This window comes from Sebastes fasciatus, chromosome 5 (genome assembly GCF_043250625.1).
Source record: "Sebastes fasciatus isolate fSebFas1 chromosome 5, fSebFas1.pri, whole genome shotgun sequence".
NCBI classification, from domain to species: Eukaryota; Metazoa; Chordata; class Actinopteri; order Perciformes; family Sebastidae; genus Sebastes; species Sebastes fasciatus.
Window position 1 is genome coordinate 2490352 of NC_133799.1, and position 12799 is coordinate 2503150.

Below are 12799 nucleotides of genomic sequence, written 5' to 3' on the forward strand. Positions count from 1 at the left end.
AGGCACAATCACATCCAGACACACGGACTGATGGGGAGGGGAAGGAGGGGGCTACGGGTAAGCAGATGAGAAGAGATGTGTTTTGAGGCGGGACTGGAATGTGGTGAGGGAATCAGAGTCTCTGATGAGATTGGGGAGTGAGTTCCAGAGCTTGGGAGCTGCCCTGGAGAATGCTCTGTCCCCAAAGCTGTGGAGTTTGGACGTGGGGGTGGAGAGTAAACCAGCTGAGGTGGATCTGAGGGACCGTTGAGGTTGGTAGGGGGAGAGGAGTTCAGAGAGATAGGGGGGTGCAAGTTGGTGGAGGGCTTTGTAGGTAAGGGTCAGGATTTTGTAGGAGATCCGGTGGGAGACGGGGAGCCAGTGAAGGTCTTTCAGGACTGGGGTGATATGATGCCATGATTTGGTGTGAGTGAGGAGTCGGGCAGCTGCATTCTGGACCAGTTGTAATTTATTTATGGAGGTGTTGCTGATGCCGTAGAGGAGTGAGTTGCAATAGTCAAGGCGGGAGGAGATGTATGTATGAGCGGTGTTAAGATGTATGTATGAGCTCTGTAAAGATGTATGTATGAGCGGTGTTAAGATGTATGTAAAGGCGGTGTAAAGATGTATGTATGAGCGGTGTAAAGAAGAACATGTGCATTCACCTCCCACATGAGCCGGCTGTCGGAGCTCTCATCCAGCTCACTGGGCAGCTTCTTCTCGCCGGCAAAAGGGCCAAACTTTTCTCCCTTTAAAGCAAACAGAGGGATCATTTGTCAAACATGAAGACGTTGTAAATCATCCAAAATGAATTATACTAAAACATCACACAGTCCAGTGGACGGTCCAAACCAGCACTGTTGCACTGTGGGTAAATGTTGGACAGTCAGTGGGCACGCCTACGGTTTAATGTGACCAGTGGTGTGAAGTTACTAAGTACATTACACAAGTACTGTACATAAGTACAATTTTGAGGTACTTGTATTTCTTCCACTACATTTTATTTGACAACATTAGTCACTAGTTACTGTGAAGATTCAGATTATTAATACAAAATATAATTAACAAGTACATTATGATGTATAATTATGGGTAAATATAAGTAGAGCTGCAACAATTAATCGCTTAGTTGTAAGAATCAGAAATTGCTTGTTAACAGTGACACCTGTGGCTGACAAGTCAACGACAGTCAGTGTCCTGTTGCTCGCGCTTGTGCTCGCTCTACGTAGACGCGGGCGAGCATCGCAACTATATATTTCACATGCTTGGCAGTAATGTTAGCTGACCAATCAAAGGATGTTGATCCTAGTTTTCTCCTGATGTCGGTCACATTCCTGTTTTGCTAAACTAGATATAACTTTATTTTTTTTTGTGCTTCCGTGGAGTTTGTGTTGGAGTCTGAGTTGTGGTCGTTTGTTGGCGTTAGCGGACTCCATTTCTAACTGAACGTTAGCTATGGTTGCACACTGTTAGCACTGTAAGCGGAGCTGAAGAGAGCAAAGGCACTCGCGAGCTTGTAGCATGATGTCACATCCGTTGGATTGTCCTGGAAAAAAAAGTCTCGCATTGTTCACATTAAAAGCAGTCGACAGGCTGATGGAGGAAACCCAGAAAAGTTGCGTAAGGTCTCATTTTTTAGGGTTAGGTTCCAACCTGTTCACACAATAAAACAAGTTTATAGGTGTAAAAACGTACATACAGTCCCTTTAAATTAATCAGCAGCTGTTTTGATAATTGATTTGAGGTCTAGATTCTCTGATTTCAGCTTCTTAAATGTGAATATTTTCTGGTTTCTTTCCTCCTCTATGACAGTAAACTGAATGTCTTTGAGTTGTGGACAAAACAAGACATTTGGGGACGTCATCCTGGGCTTTTTATCGACCAAACAACTATTCGATTAATCAAGAAAAATAATCTACAGATTAATCAACATTGAATATAACACACTTAGCTGCAGCCCTAGTTGAGTATTTCCATTTTCTGCTGCGTTATACTTTTACTCCATGGCATTTATTTGACCGGATTAGTTACTTTGCAGATTCAGATTATCAATAAAAAATATAATTAACAAATACGTTATTTATTATCATGGATATAGATAAGATTTGACTGCTACTGTATTTTGTGATTTATATATACATTTATATAAAACAATAACTATTTTGTGTGCATGGAAAAATACTTTTGTAGAGAGTCATTAATAGATAAATCACAAAATACATTTGTGAATCCTTCTGTGTGCATTCATTAATATTGAGACTGATCTGATTCTATAAGTAATAGGATAAGCAGCAGATCAGAGTACTGAATGTGACCCCTGAGTGCATCCTTCAGTTCTGCACATTTCTACCTTTCTGACCTCCCAGAGGAGCCAGACATCAGGGGGGCGTGGTCTAAAATATGCTGTTAGAGAGTGTTGCATTCAGGTTCATCCTCAACCTGCATATTTAAATAACAATAGCCTGCTGAACGTGAACGCATCTCCACTGCTACATGAACCCATTCATCCTCTGACACACTCCACTCCTCCTCTCTCTATATCTGACATTACTGTAAAATCAGCTTTAAGAGGAATGTAACATGTAGAATGTATGTAACGCTACTTTGTTGCTTTCTTCTTCTCCTTCTTGTGCATGAACACATAGTTACATTGTTGCATAGTTACATTGTTGCATAGTTACATAGTTAGATAGTTACATAGTTGCACAGTGAAGGAGAGAAACAACTGGATGAGTGCAGCAGCTACGTGGCACATCACGTCAGAGCAGCAGCCGGAGAGTCGACTCACTCACTGACTCACTGAGACATTAGAGACTTTAGAGAACAAGGAGGACATTAAACTCCTCCACAGCTCTCACATCTGGGTGTAAACAGTTACATTACGCCGCTGCCTGCGTGTTAAAGTCGGTTACAAAGTGTCCAGTCGGAAACTCTACAAACCTTTTTCACCCGCCTCGCCGTGAACAGACCGATTCCATCCTGGACCTTAGACGACTTGAGGGAGAATCTGTCTGGCACATACATACCCAACATTGTCATTACTCGGAAACGGATCCTTCAATGACAACTGGTTGGCTATCGGATGTGTCAGCGGAAGTGAAGGAGCATTGTCAGTCTGGTTATTAGAGCAGATAGTTGTCGGTTCTCGGTTGAAGAGGTCCAGGTTCAACTTCTGCTGCTCTGCTGAGCCGAAGAAAAGACGCCTCCTGATTGGTCCAAAGTTTGTAACCAGAAGCTACCTTCGCTGTCGTGAAGCTCTGCAGACTGTCTGGAGCACTGTATACTGTAGTGCTGTAGTAATATACATAGTAATACATAGTAATACACAAACACTGCAGACTGACTCTAGTACTGTAGTACTGGAGCACTGTATACTGTAGTGCTGTAGTAATATACATAGTAATACATAGTAATACACAAACACTGCAGACTGACTCTCATTCAGCCTGAGTCTGCAAAAGAGGAAAGCTACACTGTACAGACTGTAGTACTTTAGTAATGCATAGTAATACTTTATAATTACTACTTTAAAATACTTTAAAAAGTATTATAAATGATATAAAAGCCGTCAGACTGCTGAGTTATAGGATATGTTTTTATGGGTGAAAATTGAGCCTCTCTACCACATTCACTCTCAATGTCAGCATCAGTCACTAATTGGTTTATAATAGGTTGAAATATAGATATATATTGTATTATTTTGTTGTTGTTATTAGCAGCAGATTATCCATGCATTAAACAGGAACAGTATATACAATAGAAATAAATACAATAAATACACAGAAAATATACACATCAACACTAGAAGAAACATATATAGGATATCTATACACAATATAAATAATATATTACACTATATTACACTATAAATATGCCTAATAAACTAATAAAATAAAAATATAAATATGCCAAAATACTACAACTAAAACAAATATAAACAAGGATAACATATATACATTAGACAAGTGTGAAAATATGTGCAGTTTATATTTTATTTTTCAATAAATGCAATGTAGGTACATTGAGATTATAAAGATGTGCAAATTCACCATGTGCAAGGTTATTATTTGGTTATTATTTGCACATACATAAGACTGCATAAAATCCTGATAATGAAAATTAAGAAATGTGTCCAGAGGTCAAGAAGCCACGGGCATTTATACAACGGACCTCCCCTCAACATAAGGAGGAAGATAAACAATAATAAAAAGACAGAAAAAGAAAGGAAATATAAGTTAACATAATTTAGAAAAATACAACAAAAATAATGACAATAAGAAGCAAACAAAATGAGCAGGAAAAACGAACCAATCAATGGACAACAATCCAATAACAACAAAGAAATACATTTAAAACAATACAATCATTTTATGTCAGTGCTTATGTTGCAGAAAAAGTGGATGTAACAGTTTGATTGTAATTTTGATCCATTAATACAGGCGGGTTATTACACAGTAAAATGCTGCAGAAGCTGCAGAAGCTGCATCCCCTCATTACACTGCACTGATAATCCATTCATTTCACAGAGCTCAGAAAACATACACTCCATCATGTTGCTCCTTCATCATTAACCTCTAAACCCTCAGATATTATGACAGCTGGCGGGTTTTGGCTTGAATTGATCTGTTCTATAATTCAGAAACCGCACTGTACCAACAAGCAGTCGACCAGCGGTCTGACTGACCCTTTCAGATTAAAAGAGTCGGCTCAGCAGCACACAAACCTCAATTTACCAACAATCAGAGGCTGCTGCTGCTGGGGGAGGAGGTCTACAGAAACCATCTGAAGTGAGACCTGAGTACAGAAAAGAATTATAATAAATACAATAAAATAAAAAAAATAATAATAATGATAATGACATAAAATTATAATAATAAAATAGCAGAATTACATATATATATATATATGTATATATATATATACATATATATATATATATATGCAAGTAATAAATAAATGCTTTCTGAAATAAAATACTATGATAAAAATACAAGCTAATATGCCTATATATTAGTTAGTTATATTAGTTATTATATAATATATTTTTGTAAAACTGATATCAACCCAAAGATTTGAATTCGACATAAGTGTGTCAAGTTTCAGCCCGTTCTCATCCCCAGGACGTCAAATACCGAACAACAAGAGACCGCTCTTTGTGTCCTGTGCATTACGTTACAATCAGCTGTTCGTTCACAACGTTCAGTTTCATTTTCATTGTACAAACGTCGTAGTTTTAACCTCAACCATGTAGTTCTTTCCTAAACCTAACTATAGTGGTTTGGATGCCAAAAATAAAGTTGCGCCAAGGGGCGTGATCAAGCGGCGGTATGTGACGAGTTGGGACGAGAACGTTGTTGTCAGTTTCACTCTACTATGTAAATTATTCCAGACAAATGGTGACTGGTATTGATTATATAATTACTACTTTCATATTGCTGGTTATACAACGTTATATAATGTAAGCCCTCTTACTAAACCTTTGTTTAGTAACTCTGAAGTCAAGTAAGTATGACAAAATATACACAATACATGTACAGTAAAATGATTATTGCCACATTAGTCATATCTCTTTATCCATAACAACTACTATTCCCCCCAAGAAGTAGAAAGAGTGCCAGATTAAATGTGTACCTGAGGTTTATTTACTGTTACTGTTTAAGGCTGAGGAGACGGAGCTCAAACTAGATTGTTTAAAGAGGGAAAACTTGAAATTTCAAAATAAAAGTCCACAAAGTAAAGCCAGATGACTCTTTTTCTTTTTTCTTAGCTGACAAACCGCTTTCTCTAAATGCTCAGCAGTGGATGTGGTTTCAACTGTTCTGAAAAACACAACTTATGGATAAAGCTTGTGTGAAAATGTTGAAACTATCAGGCCTCCCTCACATTATCTCCATCACATTATGTTCTTTTTTATCTCTCCTCACCTTGATTTGTTGACTTTCTGCGCCGACAGATTAGCATCATCTCTCACTGACTGTTTCTGTTTGTGAACACCTCTTCAGAAGACGTCTTTAATCAGCAGCGTTATGGCGCTTTTTGTTTACTGTGTTTAGAGCTCGTGTTTACGCCGACGGCTTCCTGTTGTGTTGTGGCTCTACGCCAAACTACCTCGTGATTGGTCCAGATGACCAGCGTTGGTTGACGGTTACGGCAAATCCTGAATCACGATGTTTACCTCAGAGTCAATGAGCTGCTGTGCTCCAGTGTCTTTATATAAAATTAGAGTAAACGTGTCCTTCAAGAGGGATTCTTCCACCCTCCGGATCACTGAGATGGTGTCATCGTGGCCCGGGGTCGTGTTCCAGGTGTATTCCAGAGAGTTAAGCCATAGGAGAGGGGTTACAGGGGGACTGAGAGAGCCTTTGTGTGTGTGTCTGCCCCACCCATGTCCTCCCTGGTCCATTTCCCCCCCTGACCTCGCTGTCAGAGCCTCGGCCTGTCGGGGCACGACGATTAAATGTCATGACCCCTTTTTTCCCTCCGTGCCCTCTGAGGACCCTCCATCCCATTAACTTTCACTCAGCTTTCACTAAGATCTCAGGGTTATCCCCAGCAGCTCTGATCTCCAACACCTGCACAAAAGACACTTACAGAGAGCGAGAGAGAGAGAGACTCTTCTGCTAATGCCGGGACCCCATTACAAGATGATAGCGAGCTGGATGATAATCCTGATCTGGACGTTTTAAGATCGTGGAGAGTCTGGTCTGCACAGATAACTCACAATCTTTCGAGGCGTGTGGGGGTTTAGCAGGACATCTCAGTCAGCATCATACTTGCCAACCTTGAGAACTCAAAAATAGGGAGGATTTCAAAACCAAAGCAGGGAGTCTCGGGGTCCTCCCCTAGAAAAAATGTTAGATTCAGAGACTTTGTTTTCTGCATTCTGGTGACTTTTAAAGAATGAAAATAACAAAATAATAGACCTACTTTTAATTTTACCTTTAATTCTCAGGATTAGTATCGGCAACATTTAAATTTTGACCCAATGACGGAGCTAGATTTGAAATATTGATCGAAAATTTAAAAGGATCAAAGTTATTATAATTCATATCCAGAGGGGGACACGGATGTCTGCACCACATTTCATGGTCGTCCATCCAATAGTTGTTGGGACATTTCACTCAAAAACCCACAAACGTCAAGCTCATGGTGGCGTTAGACGGAAAGTTGGAGGATCACCAACGTCAGACAGATTCATCCTTCGGGAAAACATGAATGTCTGTTCAACATTTCATGACAATCCATCCTATAGCTGTTGAGATATTTCAGTCTGGATTAAAGGCGGACAGACTGACAGATTACCATTCATAAAGCCACGCATGGCTGAAAAACTTCTGGTCTGTTCCCTCCATAAAACACACAAACACACATGGACAGCATCTCCGTTGGCACTGGAGCACACTTGGATTAAAATCACTAAAATCATCACCAGCTCTTTTATTGTGAAATCTGACTATTCGGTGCGCTGGGAGCACATATCAAGAAGGCTTTGTTCCCAGATGTCTTTCACCAATTTCTGACTAATGCGGACGTGTATGAGTGAAAGAAGCTTTCGCTGAACGGCCCTATGAAGTGATGACAAAGCCTACACATGAACAAACCGGCGCTAGCGGACAATGATGCATTGAGGACTTTAAAAAATATTTGAAACAAAAGAAATTTGGATCATAAATCCCTGCAGGACGGAGACTTTGAACCTGAACGTACCCACCCAGCCACGGAGCTGGCTGGACTGCCAGTCGAGTCTCTGCGGGCCAAAAACTACAGAAACCACATTTAGGACATGGTGAGGGGAAAGGATTGCATTGAAATAAATACTTTCAGAGTTTCTTTTTTTTGTTTTAAGTAAATATTTTCACTGGAGGAAAAACCTCAGTTTGGCAAACATACAAATGGCTCCATACAAGATTTTTCCAAATGGATGTGTGCATTTTTCTGAAATCTCTCAAACCTGATACTGTAGATTGAGGGGCCAGACCACCTTTTGTTTCATGTTTCACAAACCCCCCCCGCCTCCACCCCCCCGTGGTCTCCTCACCACAGCTCCCTATTTCAAGGCTGTCGCTGAACAGCCAGCAAACCATTTCCTGAAGCTCCCGAGGTCACTGGATAAATGATGTTTTCATTTGACAACCCCGGGTCGACACTAAAAAGGGAGGGGTCTTCAGAGGGAGCCTTTCTGAAAATTACAGTACTGATGAAGCATGAGAAATTACAGGCACTTAGAAGTGATTTCATGAGCACAAGAGAGCGGTGGGACCACCCCTATGCTGCAGCTCGGGGACAACGGCAGTACACAAATACACAAACACACGAGGCTGATACGTACACCCACATAATCACATTCAAGTGCACCATAACAGGATCCTCATCCAGGGATCATGCCATGTGTACAGGATCCTTCATGTCTGTGTATGATAGTAGAACTGAGCTTATAGAGTTAAATATACAGCAGGATTAAATGAAAGTCATGTCATTATTTTCTTCTCTACATGAGTTATCCTAATGGAGATCAGCTGAGATGGGGCGATGCCCCGAGGGCCACTGGTCCCTCTCCACCCTTCCTGGGAATGGGCTCTTCTTGGTCAGGATGGGTTTGGAAGGAAGCCTCCGATTTCTCCTTGGCTTTCTCTGCTAAATCAGAGCTGGTTTGGACCGGAGCCTCGACACTGATCTATCCCCGGGAGCCGCTGAAGTGGAATCGTTTTCATCACGGCCTATACTCCTCTTTACCTCGCTGCCGGTGCTCCATCGCTCTCTCTCTCTCTCTGTGAGATTTCAAAGCGTCATAATTTCATTTCACACTGTTTACTTTGGAGATTTCTACAACAGTGGCACCAGTGTAAGGCCGAATCATTTCATTTTAAGTCTCTGGTGCTGTACCAACACCCGTAGATGGCAGCAGCCCCTGGAGCTTTTTTTTTTTAATGTTTCACTGCTTTTCTCCGCCGTGTAGGAGTTACCCTCAAAGCCCTCCCAGCGTGTCCGTCTGTTTGCTGTCTCTCTCTCTCTCTATTTGGATTCTTGCTCGAGCCTCTCCTCCTTTTCACCATCGCTGTCCAAAAGTGTCACTCAGCTCTAAAGTTGAGCAGCAAGTTCATTCAGGCACGCAAACACAAAACAAGGCACACAAATGCCAACTCCTAAAGCCCTTCGTTGATGGGAGTTCTTCTTCTGTTACAAATTACAACTGTTGCAAATCTATAAAGCACATATGTGAAATTATTTTCTCCAAAACGTGGGGAAACTTCTTCAGTGAAACTGTCTGTGTGAGGGTTGTTAACTAAAGGAATAACTCGACATTTTGGGAAAAACCCTTATTTGCAGAATGCAAATATGCAAAAAGCAACGTAATTTTTTTGTCTTAACAAGGCAGATTTTTCTGAGCTTTCACACAACAAATAAAAGCATCAACCAATGGTGTTGTTTGGAACGGGTTGGTATGATGGCACCACAAATAAGAGCATCAACCAATGGCGTTGTTTGGAACAGATTGGGTTGTGTATAATTATGAAACAACAACATGGAAGCTCTGTTGTCTGGCTCATGATTACTTACTGTGGAGATGGGTATGATTGTCATTCAGCTGCAGGAGAGAGAGAGAGAGAGAGAGAGAGAGAGAGAGAGAGAGAGAGAGAGACAGAGAGAGAGAGAGAGAGAAAGAGAAAGAGAGAGAGATGGAGGTGTGGTTGAGGATCCTGAGAGCGGGTCCAGGTCAGCTGATTGGAACAGCTGTTGTGCATATTGTCTAATCATCCTCTCCCTTTAAATGCAGCAGCATGCTGGACCTCAGATAGCAGACATTCACACACTAAGGAGACGGACACGCTGGCTGTCAGTCTGTTTGTTTGTTTTATCTTTGGACTGAGCCAGGCTAGCTGTTTCCACCTGTTTCTAGTCTTTATGCTAAGCTGAGCTAATTTACTCCTCGCTCACAGACATGCAGTAAATGGTAAACCAGTGTTCTTATCTCACTGTTGGCAGGAAAGTGAGTCAACATATTTCTCAAAATTTATGAACCACTACGCTGATCAGCTGGCAGCATCATGGTCCTGTATACTTCATTGACAGAAATGCTGCTGCTCAACCACAGACCAAATCCTCAAATGAAAAGATTTGGATATTGAATATAAGTTTATTTTCCCAGAGTTATTTCTGGATGACTTGTAAAACTGATGCTGTTTCATCATTTCATCAACAGAGAGGAGAACCACTTTATAAAGGAATCATTTGAGATTTTGGGAAGTAGGCTTATAGAGCGCTACAGGAATGAGTCCCAGGAATAAGATTTTAGTTAGATGCCTGAAATAAGGTCTGTGGTTAACACAAGTTGAAGAGATTTTAACGTTTTGTTCTATAAAATACATCAATAAATATCCCACTATAGTGAATTTTGAAGCTTTTACGTGTCTTAAAAAAGGTGGTTGCTAACAAGTGGCTAAATGAGACTTCGAAACGTCATCACGCCGACTCGTCTTCCTTTAGTTTAGGGATGGTGACGTGAAGTCATGCGACGGTGGTGTAGTTTGTTTATAGCCTAACGTTGGCTTTCTATTTCTGTTGCATTCACAGCTGTGCCGATCAACTCTGTTGCAATCATAAAGTGATGTTCATTGGAGTGGAGATTATCTTGCTGAACAAAACGCGTAACTAAACGTGTGTTTGCCACGGAGCATTTTCTGCAATGATCCAAAAGCCAATGGAACAATCCCATTGTTTTTTTGTGGAGGGAACCTGGGCGATGCTAACTTCCTGGTTGGCCTACATCATCCCTGGAGCGCTCTATTTGCTTTCTTACAAAGTACCTGAGTCGATTGATAAAACTCGTGTTCAAGAGAGTGGTATCAATTTCCTCATCTCATTATCGGCAAGAAAGTGAATAATCCTAAAATGTTGAACTATTTCTTTGAAGTACTTAATAAGATCTCTGACCCTCTGAGATTAGACCTTATATGCCTTTTCATAATACTTCTATTATGCAAACTAGGGCTGTCCTTGACCGAAGAAATTCATAGTCGACGAACACTCTTACGATTTTGTCAACAAATCGGTTAGTTGATTTAGTCAACAGATCTGTAAAACTGAGTTTCTCCACAAAGAATCACACAAACACACCACTTTAAATCTGGTGTTTACCAGAGATGTGCTCACAAGTTTCTTAGAAATAAATCAATCAGCATGAAAAAAACATAAAAAACAACTATTCGACTATAGAAATGTTAGTCAACTAAAACCAAAACTACTGATTAGTCGACTCGGACAGGAAGCAGCCCTGATGCAAAATCTATCAGCTCTTATTTAGATTTCCTGACGCTATAAGTTCGTCCACCACATCATTTACAGCCTCACATTGTTTGAGTTTGTTTCTTCAGCTCGACGGCTCACATCAGTCTGAATCCAGTCTGCTCGTAAGTCAAACTAACCAAACCAGGAATCAGAGCCGGCTCTTCCGTGCGCCGCTGTGATTACTCCACCACTTACCCTGACCGGGCACTACATGTCTGTCTCCACTCCTTGCCCTGCTCCATGTGCACACATATATACAAAACTCCTAGATCAAAGCCCTGCGCTCATTACCACGCAGTAGATAAACACGGACAGCCCTGCAGATGGTTAGCTCTGGGATAGAGGTTTCTCTGTATATGTGTGTTTGCACGAGGAGATCTCCTGAAGCAAATACAAGTGCATGTTTTTTTCCATCCGAGACCTCTTGAGTTGACCGGGAGACTCTTTAAAGACGCCAGGGACTTCACACAGCAGATCTTATTCACACATGCAGCAGCAGAACATTTGAGCAGAGAGCTGGCCAACTTTATTAGTGGCGGTTTACAGGGATATCCATGACGCTCCCACAGCTCTCTGGAAGCTCCTCCACATTATTCCAGGGCAACGGCAGGTTAATGGAAGCCAGGTGGAGCCTCGCTGCATTTCCTCTGACCAGCGGCCGCGTGATTGACAGCGAGTTGTGGCGATGAATCGGGAGTGCAGCTACCCAGAATCAGGGGCGGGATGGAAACATGGCAATTCAAGAGCAGCAGCTGCTTTTCTTGGCCACAACAGAGAGAGCATTTCCATTCACCTGAGACTGCTCTTAATTGGAACGTGTGGATATGTGCACTGATGTGTGTCTGGCTTTTCTCTCCGCTTATTTGTGGTTAACTGTGTCTAATGGTTAAGTAGTATCGCAAGTCACCCAATTCTACACATTTTTTTAAGTATATGCATTTAAATAGGTGAACAGAAAGATTGCTTTAGAGATGGTGGCCTGTTTAGTATCACCTGCTTTTTTGTATTTTGGAATGGTGTCATTTAAAAAAACATCCAAAAATCAAGTGCAATTTTGATTAGTATATACTTTTAGGTGTTTTAGGTGTGAATTGCTAAGCCAAAAATGCACCATCGCTCACTTTAATACACTTGGTTATTACTTCTAGCTTCACTTGGTCTGATATGATCAGTAGCTTATGGCTGCTAATGTTAGCTGCAAACTTGAGATAGATATTGCTTTACAGCCTCGTATTACGCTTGCAGAAACTCATAATGATACGTGGTTAACGTTGTGAAATGATTAGTTTTAGGCAACAAAACTACTTGGTTAAGGTTAGGGAACAGATCATGGTTTGTGTTCAAATAATAACGTAATAACGTAACGAACAACGTAAAGAACAACGTAAAGAACAACACAAACAACGAAGTGAACAACGAAACATGACAACCGTAAACTCAACGTTTACCTTTGGTTTCACACGGGACACGACCAGCAAAGTCCTGTGTTTGTTTGACCTGTCCATCACCTCCCACTTCCGTAGTTATTATACTA

At 41.1% G+C, this 12799-nt stretch overlaps 1 protein-coding gene across 3 annotated transcripts in view; it reads right to left on the reverse strand.

The window, feature by feature from the left end:
* Nucleotides 1-3222, reverse strand: part of prdm5 (PR domain containing 5) — a 43328-nt gene extending 40106 nt beyond the window's left edge. The window contains exons 1-2 of one of the 3 annotated variants that reach the window (XM_074634525.1): nt 2920-3222; nt 645-728 (exon numbers count right to left, since the gene is read on the reverse strand). In XM_074634525.1, the coding sequence (XP_074490626.1) occupies nt 645-676 (32 nt within the window). In that variant the 5' untranslated portion in view covers nt 677-728; nt 2920-3222. The remainder of the gene's footprint in view (nt 1-644; nt 729-2919) is intronic. The other 2 variants (XM_074634526.1, XM_074634524.1) reach the window with 2 other exon arrangements.
* Nucleotides 3223-12799: the final 9577 nt, after the last annotated feature.